The sequence below is a fragment of the Drosophila bipectinata genome, chromosome 2L (assembly GCF_030179905.1).
Source record: "Drosophila bipectinata strain 14024-0381.07 chromosome 2L, DbipHiC1v2, whole genome shotgun sequence".
In the NCBI taxonomy this organism is placed as follows: domain Eukaryota; kingdom Metazoa; phylum Arthropoda; class Insecta; order Diptera; family Drosophilidae; genus Drosophila; species Drosophila bipectinata.
Genome location: NC_091736.1, coordinates 12,262,412 through 12,275,972, shown reverse-complemented (window position 1 = coordinate 12,275,972; position 13,561 = coordinate 12,262,412). Strand labels below are relative to the sequence as shown.

Here is a 13,561-nt window from a genome sequence, read left to right as displayed (position 1 = left end):
TAGTTTTATTAGTTATATCGCGCCCGGGACTTCCAGGGCAGGCATATGGGTTAATTGCATAAATTAAAGCCGCATGAAGCGGCTATTTAAATTATTTTCCACCACGTGTCACGGAACTACCGGCGAAAAGGGAAAACCGGACGAAGATGGCGAGCATAAATCATTGTTGGCATTTTTAAATTGGCTTTCTGTGCCGAAACATTCCGTTTCGCCGTTGGCCTTGCTGTTGTCCATGCCCCTCCTGGCCGGGATTAAGGCCAACCCGAAGGCGATCTCGGAGCAGTGTGTCGGAGCTCGTAAGCCATTTCGCAAACAGGAGGAGCCGTGTAGCCATGGAGCCGTGGAGCAGTCGAGCCGGAGATGCCGTCGAAGCCAAGGCGAGGAGAACGGAAATTTAACAAAAATTGACTCAATTTGAATAAGCTATGGAAAAACGGCAAGCTTCAGCAGAAAAACAGAGGGAAAACCGGAAAAATCGACCCGAGGGGCAATGCCAGACGAATGGGAATGCATAAAAACAATAAAGGCAAAATACTAACGAAACAAAAGCCAAACAGGAAAATTCCCAAGGAATACGTCGTATGCACAAATGGAAAAGCTGTGGCAAAGTGAAAAAGAAATTTACTGCGAAAACACCTGAGAATTGTGGCTTAAACCTGAGTAAGCTTAACTAGAGGTCGGCAAACCAGAAAACAAACACCCACAACACCAACATGGGAAACCTTTGTTTAAAAAGTAATGGATAATCATGAGCATAGAAACACAACTCCATTAAAAACATCACTAGTTTAAAATTGCACTTGTAAATATGGAAAATAAAGTCCAATTAGTAAACAATTCAATCAACTATCTTTCGATTGAATTCAAGTCCCGATAGACACCCCATTTCGTGTAGCTCTTAAAAGTTTTTCGTGTTCCTGGAAAATAATTTCTCGGCAACATTTCGACAAGTTTGCCAAACACTCGAAGGCGCCAAATCGGTAAGGGGCACGCAATTGCTGTCAATTGTTGCCTGGAAATCGTGGAGTCGTCATCAAAGTATGCAAAATCATGAGCCAACCCGGGGAAAGTTTCCGCAGAGGCTAAGGCAGAGGCACAGGCAGAGAAAAGTCCTTCGGACAAAAGTTCGATTTGAATGGCTTTCACTCAGCCGCCGCCCACGATGCGGACGATGTTGTCGAGCTGTCTAATGCATTGATTGATGAGCATGTCATGAACTTATGACATTGATAGTTATAAATTATTATTATTTCGACATTGTGTTCTTGCCCAGAGCCCAATGGGCAAAACTTTTTCTCCGTCTGGGTCCCACTTCTTTTTTCGTCCTTGGATGGAAGCGTTTGACAACTAATTGACATTTAAAGTGCGCCAGTACAAATGATAACCATCTGACAGGAAACTCTCGTGATAAATTACAACTTATCGTATTTGGGTTTCAGCGAAGGGATCATTTTTATATCAGATAGAAAATATTAAATGTTCTCTTTTCATTTAAGAAATCAAAATAGTTAAAATTATAAACCTTATTCTCAGTGTTGCTTTAAAGTCCTAATGACCAAACACATTTTCCTGCTTTTACTGTTTTTTTTTTTCGATTCTGGCCAGGTCTATTCTGGCCGCATTTTCATTGTTTTTGTTGCTATTTATCATTTTGGCATCTTCATCGCTGTCATTAGGCGCGCATTTCGCTGCCCACCTGCCACTTTCAGGAATCTCCCTTGCTGTTACCTGTCGACTGCCGCCCACCTGCCGTTTTAGAAATGTTTCAAAAATACACCGTACCAGCGTAATGGAGGTAAATATTACACAGTCATAGTCCAAGGGAGAAAAAAAAACATTTATATAGAGGAAAATTTGATAAATGCGTTTTGCGGGTTTATTTAATGTTCGCCAAGTGCGTTCGTCGTGTGAAATCATAAAAAAAAAATACAAAAAAAATGAAGGAAAAGGACGGGAAACGACTGTGGAATTCGAAAGGACAGACCCTTTATTTTTTGTAAGTCCCTCGGACTCTTTTGTAAAAGTTAACTGAGTAACGTCGATTTTTTAAGTGAATTTAATGTGCCGAGACTTTAGGTCTTTGCTAAGATGACTTATTGAAAAAGTTTGTACATATATATTTCCAGTTTACTTTTAAGCTGACTATAAGAAAGCTCAGGATATATACATCAGTCTAAGCTTGTCCTGTTGAATTTAATTAGTATTTATCATTTCCTTTCAAACCTCTTTCAAACCAAAAATTAAATCATATTTGAGGCAGCTTAAGTGTTTCCGAGTGTTAAATTGGCCAGGCTTAAAGCGCTTGAAAACATTAGCAAGCGGCGTCAAATGAAATTAGCATTATTCAAGATATTTCCACAGCTATGAATATGCAATGCGAATTCCACGAAACACGTTCTATGGCTTTGTTCGACAGATCGCTCCAAAAATGTATTCCAGGATGTGTATATATTAATTTTCATGCGTCATGTTGGCCACACATGACGTCACGCTAATAATGACTGCGATGATGACCATAATGATGATTTTCCAGCCAACACAGAATTCATTTGGGAATGTGGCGCATATGGAGAAACTTTGCCGTGCTTCAACGCAAATTTCCCGCACATTCATCAGAAATCAACATAAATAAATACATGAAGGGAAACCTCTTAAATATTAACATATATCAAATTTTATTGCTGTTCAGGATTGTGTCTTTCGAGGAATGACAGAAACCTATATAGGAAGTAGGTTTTTATTCACATATCCCACATAATCAGTGGAAGTGCTGCCCAAACCTTTTATTTTTCAACAGTCAACAGTAATCAAGAACAATATTTGCGTATTTTTAATTGGCAGTTTAAGGAAGCTTGCAAAAAAAATTTAATAACAGAACAGAAAACTATAGGAATAATGTCTGCAATTGTTCGGCGCTCCATATAATTTGCGCACTTTCATTAAATTTAACCCATTTTTATTTTGTTTTTCATGCAGATTTTTGGCATTGTTTTTCCCAGCCATGCCACACTCTTATTGTCAGGTCGCATTAGCACTTGGACCAGTGAAACAACAAGGAAACTGGCCCAGTACCGCCCACAGCCCCGAAACAACAAGAAAACATTCCACTTCCTGTACGAGGACTTAATGAAAATAAATCTAAAAAAAATAATAACAAAGGAAAGGCGTCGAGGAATGGCCAGGACAAGGGAGAGCGAAGGGACCGAGCAGGTTGGGCTACCTTACACAGGTGAAAAGCTTAAACTTGGAACTCTGCTTGGGGGATTTCTTGATGACGCATTCAACAGCTTGGAAATAATAGCCCCTAACAAACAAACCAAACAAAACATTTCCCTTAAAAGAAGGCGTTGCCCTTAAAAAAATGGTGAATGAGGGCGGGAAAACTCGGAAGGAAAAACAAGCTGCAGGCGAAACCGAAGGGTATATGCTCTGTAATAAGATTGGATTTAAGAATTTAAAGATTATAGCATTCAGAACATTTTAAATCCACGTCAAAGCCTATTAACTTGACCAATCTTCCAAGGCTCAAAATTCAATATTATCTGCTAACTCAAGTTATTAGGATTATGCTTTAGTAAATACAGTCTAGTGTCTTAAAAGAAATTCCCTCGCGAAGAGTATAAAGGACTAGAGAAAAGCCAGCGAGCTTATTCATAATTTCTGCAAGTACATGTGATACGCCATGCGGAAACTAGAATTTATTGTATTTAAATGAGTCTGGCTCTAAATGGTAAAATATTTCCATGTAGTCGCCCTATTCAAATATTTTTAAATATTCCATGTCTAACTTTTAACGATTAAGACTTCATAGCTGCTTTGTATTCACCAAGGACCGTCACACATTTTAAATCAATTACGGATACGCTATGCTCAATCTTTCAATCAATCAATAGCCGTGGCTCGTTCTTCCTCGTTCACTTAATATTGAATGCCATCAATAACAATAATATTCACAAATATGATAAGACATAAATCACAAAAGTAGCAGGCGCCACAAAATGCCTGGCTTAGGGTCCTGATTCGGTCCCGTTCGCTGGCTTCCCTCTGCTCGTCGTGGCCCCTGACCCCGTTTGGGTCAGTCCTCCGACCGCCAACCGCCCTGATGGTCTGCAACACGACTTGGTCATGCGAAACACGCGCTCCAAGCAAGCGACAACACAAAATAAAAAAATAACAAAAGAGTACGGATTAATAGGCGAATCGGTAAATACCCTATCATATAATTATTAACAAGAAATAAATAATCTTTCAATAAATCTTTCACTTTTAAAACATGAATCTTTTGGTAGAATGATTTCTATCAAAAATTTTAATAAAAATGTGTTTAAAAAATAATAAGGTGAAGTATATATTATAATTTTTATATAAAAGCTTATTAAATACAAATAAGGATTAATAATTTCAAAAATAATAAAGGTTCATGGCCAATTTGCGGCTTGCCAATTCCGAAGAACATTGCAGGGCGATACCGAAATTTTCTGCACCGCGGGACTCTAACTGAATTTATTATACTCTTGCGAGGGTATAAAACAGAGCGCTAAGCAGGACCCCCCCCCCACACGATGGTGGCGGGAAGGACCTTTTCGTTGCAGGACCCGGATGAGAAGCGGTACAGAGGAGGCGGCAACGTCACGCGGCGTTGTCATGGCGCAATAAAAATAAAAATCTAATTAGTATGCCGTTGACAGTTTAATCGTGATTACGCTGGCAAAAATGTCAGCTAAACGGGTGGTGCCTGGTGGGTGGTGCTGCCACCCAAAAGGGGGTGGCCTTTGGGGGTGTCCTGTGTTGGTGGCAAAGCGTCAACATCAACATGCCAACAGTTGAGCTTGGCATTTCCGGCAGCCGCCGCATGCATCGCGTGCGTGTCACAACAACAAGTGTGTTTACGTGGCACTGAGTATGTGTGGGTGTGCGGGTGCACTATAGGAAATTTGACCACTTTTTCTGGCCAAAAACCATTTTTTGAAAGTTGAAAGATTAAAATAATTTTAACTGCATATCATTCAAAATAGATTAATTTTTAATGTTGCATACCAGAAATTTTCATAGATGGCGCCACTGCGAAGAAATCAGCTGTTAAAAACAGCTGTTGATGTTAACATTTACATGAGCTTAGAATTTACGATTTTTTGGTGCCATTTTAAAAACGCGAATACTGAAAATTTTATGAACAAAATCAAAAGTTTTGAAATGAATACTTTTCAATGTGGTTTGTATTATGTGTTTGTGTATGTGAAGTGTCCAAAAAACTTGTGTTGTCTTTTTAATAAAGTGAAAATATAAGTAGTCTAGCAAAAGAAATTTTAAGAAATAAATCACATTTTTAAAAAGAGATTTAAACCAAGTCTGGCCGAGTCGGACAATGTAATTTAGTCCATGTTGTAGATTGTTTAATTTTCTTCAAATGAGTGAAATATGAATATGACCTTTTTTGCACTTTCGAAGAAATTCATAATTTAAGGAGGCAACCTCAACACCTTCTCTGTGAATCTGTTAGCTGTGAGACCAGCGCAAAACCGAACAGTTAGCATGTTATTTTTAAATAGGGGGCGGTGCCACGCCCACAATTTTTTCATTTCTGAGTTCTTTTGACCATATAAACTCAAATCAAAAATCAAAATCTAAATATCTTGCATAGTTTTTGAGTTAGAATGTGTTTCTTAAAAAGTGGGCGGTGCCACGCCCACATTTTTTTAAAATCTTAAATCTATTGGCCATGTGAACTCAAATCAAAAATCAGAACTTAAATATCTTGTTTTGTTCTTGAGATATTATTTTTGGCCAGAAAAAGTGGTCATATTTCCTATAGTGGGGTGTGGGTTGGTGGCTGACAGCGATGTCCATGTTTGTGTGGGTGTCAGAAGTTTAGAGCTGAAAATCATTCGTCGTCCTTTCGTTGGCGGATTCCCCAGCATGTGGCAGCAAAGCAAAAACATCAGAACTAATAAGCCACACTTGGCGAAACGAGGCACAAATTGCAGCTTCATCTATTTCACTAAAAAGCTACATGATGGTTTTTAATATAGGAATAAGGATTATGCTTTGAGGAAATAAACCAAAAGCTTATTCAGGCAGGAAGTCACATTAATGAGGATCTTCATTTTTAAAGCCATTTGGTTAGTAGGCAAAAATAAGATTTTGGCTCCACCTTACCCATCTCCCCATCTGAATATTACCTAGTTATAGGGCTACTACTATGGCCTAGGAACCATGCATCATAATAAAAATTGCTGTACTTTAAACCATTTATAAGAGTCTCCGTATCGTTGTGACTCTTTTGGCCCATCTCGCAGTGTTAGTTTGGTAGTCACATTTTGTTTCATACACCCAGACACGCTCAAATCGAATCTCGCCTGAATGTTGGCCATTGAAATGCGTGTCTAGTGAAGGATCCGCGGAACGTGATTGGAATGTTTAAAAGCCATGTCGCAGTTGCCTCTTTGTTTCGAGTGGGCTGCGCCCAGAAATATGACTAACTTGGCCCAGACTGGTGAAAAATGGTGGAAGTGGGTGAGGGGTCAGAGTTAAGAGCACGTCACTTGGCCACATGCCAGTCAAAAGTCAAGAGACGGCTCTGAATTAAAATCAAGCTGTTGCGTAGATCTCACTGAGACCGGAACCGGAAGTTGCTGCGATGAATTGCCTGCTCTAGCATCCGCTTTTCCTACATTTTGGGGCTCCGTCAATTTGCGGACCAACTTTCAAGTTCGGCTTAGAGAACTGCTCGAATTTTTCAATTTTTAATATAAAATTCTAGGGATTTATGAGCGCTTCTTTTACAACTTTATTATGCCCCAATCTCACAATGAATGGAAGGACGGAGGGATAAGGGTAGGACCGGGAAAGACGCCCAGCAAAGGAATATGAAATGAAATTAAAGCTGCCGGAAATGCAGACAAAGCGACATCTCATTGCAGCAGCCATTTTGCCCGAAGTGTCAGACGGAGATGGCGGCTGCTGGCGGCCCCGGAGAACTGAAATTAAATCCGATTCATATTGCTCTGGGAAGAGCGGAGGGAAAGTGACAAACAAACAGCCCTATGTAACATAAAATTGCAGCGAGCCAGATATATTAAAATATTAATAAAACGCGTTTTCTAAAGATAAATGGCGAGAGCACTTGCCAGAGAAGTGAACAGAACCTTTATTATGTCCCAAATAGAGCAAAAGTCGATCAACAATGGAAGTCAATGGGCCAATGCAAATTACCTGGCGAAGTAGAAGGCAACTCACAATTTACATGAAAAGCTTTTTCAATTGGAATAAAGTCTTTTATCAACTGGACTTAAAGAATCCTGAGGTAAGAAATGAAAGCTTTATAATTATATCTGCTTTTGTAAACTCTAAAAAGACGATTGTTATACTGCGTCAGCTGATTTTCTAACATGACTTGACTAGGAGAAGACTTTTTGTATAAAGACCCTTTGTTTTGTAGTCAAAAGAGTTTTTTGTAAAGAATCTCAAACAATTAATTTAATGTAAGTATATTTTTTTTTTATTTTTTTCCGCTTCTGTTTTACTTTGAATTGTGTTACTACTGCGGTTCAATGCTATTTTTGTGTTGTTGCTACCAAAAAACACACACAAAAAAGCTCAATGCATAACCGGTATTTTCAGAAATGGTAACCACAGGATAATTGAACCGCAAATAATGTGAATAGTGAGTGGGTTTTTTCGTAGTTTAAAAGCCTTTTCTTCGGGGCCGCAATTTAAATTATTATAAACGAAGAGACTTAAAATATTATTGAATGGGAGAATTTAAGCCTTGCAAAGTACGAGTAAATTATTGAAAAACAAGAAAGAAAGGCTAAACTCGGGCGAAGCAGAAGTGATATAGCCTTGCGGTTAAGACTGAAAATATTAGTCGGGTATAGTAGGGAGCGCCTGATGGGGTTTCCCCTATATGGTCCACAGTGATGGCTATCTCTTCCCCAATTCTTAACTGATTCTCAAGCAGAGTACCTTAAACGATTTCTGGATTGATTCGCCACGATTCTGCATCAAAATCCTGAGACAAAATATTTTGTCGATTTTTTGTCAATTTTTCGTGATGGGATGCCCGAAAATGGGGTTTTCCCCTATATGGTCTACAGTGATGGCTATATCTTCCCCAATTTCTAACCGATTCTCAAGCGGAGTACCTTAAACGATTTCTGAATCGATTCGCCACCATTCTGCATCAAAATCCTGAGACAAAATATTTTTTAGATTTTTTGTCCATTTTTCGTGATGGGATGCCCGAAAATGGGGTTTTCCCCTATATGGTCCACAGTGATGGCTATATCTTCCCCAATTCTTAACCGATTCTCAAGCGGAGTACCTTAAACGATTTCTGGATTGATTCGCCACCAATCTGCATCAAAATCCCGAGACAAAATATTTTTTCAATTTTTTGTCCATTTTTCGTGATGGGATGCCCGAAAATGGGGTTTTCTCTATATGGTCCACAGTGATGGCTGTCTCTTCCCCAATTCTTAACTGATTCTCAAGCAGAGTACCTTAAACGATTTCTGGATCGATTCGCCACCATTCTGTATCAAAATCGTGAGATAAAATATTTTTTCAATTTTTTGTCCATTTTCGTGATGGGATAACCGAAAATGGGGTTTTCCCCTATATGGACCACAGTGATGGCAATATCTTCCCCAATTCCTAACCGATTCTCAAGCGGAGTACCTTAAACGATTTCTGGATCGATTCGCCACCATTCTGTATTAAAATCCCGAGACAAAATATTTTTTCGATTTTTTGTCCATTTTTCGTTTTTTTCGAAAATGGGGTTTTTCCCTATATGGTCCACAGTGATGGCTATATCTTCCCCAATTCTTAACCGATTCTCAAGCGGAATACCTTAAACGATTTCTGGATTGATTCGCCACCAATTTGCATCAAAATCCTGAGACAAAATATTTTTTCAATTTTTTGTCCATTTTTCGTGATGGGATTCCCGAAAATGGGGTTTTCTCCTATATGGACCACAGTGATAGCTATATCTTGCCCAATTCTTAACCGATTCTCAAGCGGAGTACCTCGAAGGATTTCTAGATCGATTTGCCACCATTCTGCATCAAAATCTTGAGACAAAATATTTTTTCAATTTTTTGTCCATTTTTCGTGATGGGATGCCCGAAAATGGGGTTTTTCCCTATATGGTCCACAGTGATTGCTATATCTTCCCCAATTCTTAACCGATTCTCAAGCGAGGTACCTTAAATGATTTCTGGATCGATTCGCCACGAATCTGCATCAAAATCCCGAGACAAAATTTTTTTCGATTTTTTGTCCATTTTTCGTGATAGGATCCCCTAAAAATAGGGTTTTGACCAAAATTATAGAACCCACTGCAAGGGTATAAAAGCTCGATGCATATCCGGTGTTTTCAGGAATGGTAACCACAGGATAATTTAGCCGCAAATGATGTGGATAGTGAGTGGGTGTGTGGGCAGCTTGAAAGCCCATTCCTTGGGGCCACAATTTCAATTATTATTTAAGGTAAATTGAGTCTCGCAAATTAAAGCCTTGCAAAGTAAGAGTAAATTATGAAAAAAAGGCTTTTGATTGATTGGGGGCTGTTACAATATTTGGATTGCGTTTTAAATACACTCACCTGGCAAACTGGCTAAATAAACAGCGGCAATGACGAGAAGTCGTCGCAGTTTAATCGCTGACCGTTGCATTCTGTTTGATTGTATTGCCCACAATTGTATTTGTTTATTGAAAAATCAGTTAATAATTGAACAGCACGCCGTACTTCAAATACGATTTAATGTCATATACGATCAATATCCGTTTTGCAGACCACAAAAATCAATTTTTCCATTCCCTAACTCGTTTTGTCGTCCCTTTGTTTTTTTGTTTTTAGTTGCTCCGTATGTGCAATTTCCTTTTATTTTCGACGCTTGATTGGTTTTTTCTTTTGACTCTGTTTTGCGGTTGCACTTAATGCATTTTTTATTCCCACCCTTGGGTATGTCCTTGCCTCTTCCTCTGGGTTGCCAGTAAGCCACAATTAGCAATCTGCCCTGTGAGTCGCATTTGTATTCGGATTTTTGCTCCAGCTTCATGCCCTGCCACTGCCATGCATGTCGAATTGTGTAAATACGGTCGGGTTAGCTGCATTTCTTATTGAACTCGATTTGGCTATTTGCATTTTTCATATCCCTTCTACCTTTTTTGCATATTCATTTCCGGCTTTCCTCGATTCCTCCTCCACTTTGCAACTCTGTGTATTTTATATGATTTCACTGAACTAGGGCGAGGACTGAACTAGTTTTGTGATTTGATTCGATCTGAAAAAGAAATTGAGTTTAGAGAAAAATAAAGATTAGAAGAAAAGCTTTTATTTTTAAAAAGAAAAGGCATTTGGCCATTAAAACTTATAAATAAACGAAAAAGGTCGATAAGCATTAACAGATCTCATGGCTTTTTGTGTGACACTTTCCCGATTGGAGTTGTCATCGTCAAATTCAATATCCCCGCCAAGATTTACCGCCCTGGAGCCGCAGAATCCTCTGGGAGTGAATCATTGATGGACACTTTAAGCTGCAACGACTCCGGAGCGCAGATTTTGGCAGCGTGGGGGCGAAAAAAAAACACAAGCTCAGTGCATTTTCCAACTGATTTGAAAATCCAAATGTTGCCCATTAGCAAACCAAATACGCACAGCCCCACCGCAGAAGGGGTCGGGAGACTTTGGAGCCACCGGAAGTGAAAGCCGACTGACTTTACATGGGAAATTGGCACAAGCCAAGCCATGAAATTGTACAACACGATTTTCACATTCCGTACATGACACCATTCCGACCGCCACGGCGGGGACAGTGGCGCACATGTGTGTAAGGCGCCCGGGTGGCAGCCTACTTTACATGCCTGCGATTCGATTTGCCGACGCTGTGTGCATGGCTAAAATTCACTTATGGAAATCGAAGATTTTCGCAGTGAGTTTCTGTCTACCCTGCGTTCTCTTTTCCCATTTCCTAACCTTTTTTTTTTTGTTTGGTTGGTGGTTGGTTGGGAGCAACCTAACGAAAACTAAACTGATATGAAGTATCAGCATTCAGTATTCAATGTAAATCCTTTAAGCTGAAAATGCGCTTGAAAGGAACCCAGGACCCCTCTTCGCACATTGTTGACTGACTGACAGCTTGACTGCGCCTCTGATTGGAGGTTCTGTCTCATAAAGAGACATCCACGGCGGGAAAGCGAAAAGCGATGGGTGTTCCCATCCCATTCAAGTCATGTTATGTGTGCCGAAGTTGTGGAGGTTCAACTGGGTAGTCATTTCCAAGAGTCTCAAAGTGAATCGAATAACCGAATATTTTTGGCTGAGCCGTCATTATTCACGATAAGTTGGCAAGTGATTTAGTTGGAAAAAATGTTGGCAAAAAGTAATGGATTGAGATATTTTAATTATACTTAAAATCTATTTTTAAAAACTAGGCAAATAAAAGTAAGAAAGCAATATTTTCAAGATCCGTCATACAATTAATCCATATGCCACAACACAGGTCACATTTAAACACTCCAACACACTAATGCAACATAATACCTTAAAAATAATAAACCCAAACACTTAAGACACACACAGTTCCTCAATGATTCTGCCATACACCCAGGTGGGACATATTAGTAAAATGTCGATGTACCAAAAGTATGATGAGGAGGGGTCACTGCTATGTGAGAACATGGAGGAGTCCTTAAACGAACCCTCCTCTAGACTCGAACCACCCAGAGGTCCAGCCTGGCGAATCCACCTCGCCCTCCTGGAATACAAGCACTACAAGGCGGCCAGAACAATTCAAAGGTTCTTTCGAGGATTTCTCACCCGCCAAAAACTCCTAGAACAGAACGAGGCTGCCACCAGGATCGCTAAATGGTGGCGAGGCTACAAGGTGGGAGTATAATTTTAAATAATCAAAAGTAAATACTGAGTATTCTTCTTTACTTTATGCATTTCCTAGGTACGCAATCTATTCTTCGAGGTAGTTCAGAATCTGCTGCAAGATCGGGTAATGAAATTTTATAATGCGAAGGCCCAGATGATCCAAGCCAGCTTCCGTGGCTGGAAAACGCGCCAGTTCCTCCACGACTTCCAGGCAATGAAGATGCTGCGACTACAGTACGCCGAGGATATGCTTAGTCAGCTGGCAAGGAATCTTTTCAGAATAAAACATGAAAATAAGCTGCCGGGTGTTTATTCCTTGCGCGAGTCTGCGTATGTTCAACATTCTAAAGTTTTATACAGATTCAGAGTCTCAACCTTTAACTTTTTCAGTCTTCTAAATCGTATTGAGGACCTGTCTTGGTCCTTTGGCTACCGCTTCCACAATGGACGAGTGCGAGCGGCCATAGCCGCGAAGAGATCTTATATCAACGACAAGCGGGAAGAGTTCAGATCCGCTAAGAGATACTTCAAATCACCATATCCGAGTCCAGATGCAGAGGCCCTCATATTTGGCGAGGGAGTGATAAACAAGGAGATTTGCACTGCCGGACAGCGTACCTTCATGGTGTATGAAAATTCAATCAGAGACCCACACATCAAGAAAGTTTACGAGAACTTTGCAGCTAGTAAGTGCCCCAACTAATCGATTTGTGAATCAGAAACATTTCTTTCGTATCTTTAGGGCGGCGGAATAACATGCAGGCCAATAAGGAGAACATTAGGACCTTATTTTGTAGGGACTTGGTCAGACGACTGATTAAGAAACGTTTGGTAACTCGGAATGCTGAGAAGAAAACAATGCGTCAGTTTCTGGAGGAACTCTTGGCGAATACCGGAGAATACAATTGCTATTGCGCACCCAAACTGACGGAGGATACCTTATGCCATTAAGGCTCCATAGTTCTGGACGAACATTCGCTTCGGTGGATGATCGACCAGAACTAGAGAACCTGTAGGGCCTACGCCTCTCTTAAAAAAATTGTCCACTGTATATCCAAGTGACACCCAAAATAATATACAATGCAACAATATAAACTAATGTTTTTAAATCTGGGCTGGTATTTAGATTTTATAGGTGAGTTGAAAGTTAGTGATCTGTGTGATTTATTGCGGGTAACAAATATGAGGAGGAAAATACTTAGAAAGCCTAAGGGAAAGCGTCTTCCGTGCAGTTACAACTTCCCCCTGACCATTAAAAATGCCCCTAGACACTGACAGACATTCCCCTTAGCCATCAGTCACAAAATTTCACAAATTCCTCGACATAAAACAGACTCTGTCCTCCGAGCGCAAGAACGTTCTCTGAAGAGCTTAATATTTTTTTTTAATGTCAAGGCAACAAAAATTGGGGAAAACGAATTCCAGTTTCCTTTGTGCGAGTGCGTTTTTAGCAGCTCACAATTTATTTGCAAACATTTATTATAGTTACTTTTGTTTTATTCGCCTGAAGTACTTTCGCTGACGGAAATGTAGGGGTCACTTTTTATGCTGCATTGTTTTACGGTCGCGTTGTGGCTTGGTAATGAAATGCCCCGTCATAAAGAAGGCGGTCCATGGCTGATAAGGCCGGTGGAGGACAGGGGACTCTAAAGGACTTCAAGCTGGAGAACAAAT

General features: G+C 40.0%; 2 protein-coding genes across 3 annotated transcripts in view; one reads left to right on the top strand and one right to left on the bottom strand.

Moving 5' to 3' along the window:
* beat-Ib (beaten path Ib) overlaps window positions 1-10,267 on the bottom strand; it is a 33,884-nt gene extending 23,617 nt beyond the window's left edge. The window contains exon 1 of one of the 2 annotated variants that reach the window (XM_070277312.1): window positions 9,611-10,267. In XM_070277312.1, coding sequence (XP_070133413.1) covers window positions 9,611-9,680 — 70 coding nt within the window. In that variant the 5' untranslated portion in view covers window positions 9,681-10,267. The remainder of the gene's footprint in view (window positions 1-9,610) is intronic. The other variant, XM_017241690.3, reaches the window with a different exon arrangement.
* Window positions 10,268-11,479: 1,212 nt separating this feature from the next.
* LOC108125475 (uncharacterized) lies at window positions 11,480-12,973 on the top strand. The gene is made up of 4 exons (XM_017241687.3): window positions 11,480-11,894; window positions 11,964-12,217; window positions 12,278-12,573; window positions 12,630-12,973. Exons 1-4 carry the CDS (start codon window positions 11,598-11,600, stop codon window positions 12,836-12,838), a joined length of 1,056 nt encoding a protein of 351 aa, XP_017097176.2. The 5' UTR covers window positions 11,480-11,597; the 3' UTR covers window positions 12,839-12,973.
* The last annotated feature ends 588 nt before the right edge of the window (window positions 12,974-13,561 follow it).

What these genes read in the sequence shown, in the direction of transcription:
- LOC108125475 (XM_017241687.3), top strand. Translation starts at nt 11,598, where the DNA reads ATGATTCTGCCATACACCCAGGTGGGACATATTAGTAAAATGTCGATG. An exon ending in AATGGTGGCGAGGCTACAAG is followed by an intron (nt 11,895 to 11,963) that starts GTGGGAGTATAA and finishes TGCATTTCCTAG; the next exon opens with GTACGCAATCTATTCTTCGA. An exon ending in TTACGAGAACTTTGCAGCTA is followed by an intron (nt 12,574 to 12,629) that starts GTAAGTGCCCCA and finishes TCGTATCTTTAG; the next exon opens with GGCGGCGGAATAACATGCAG.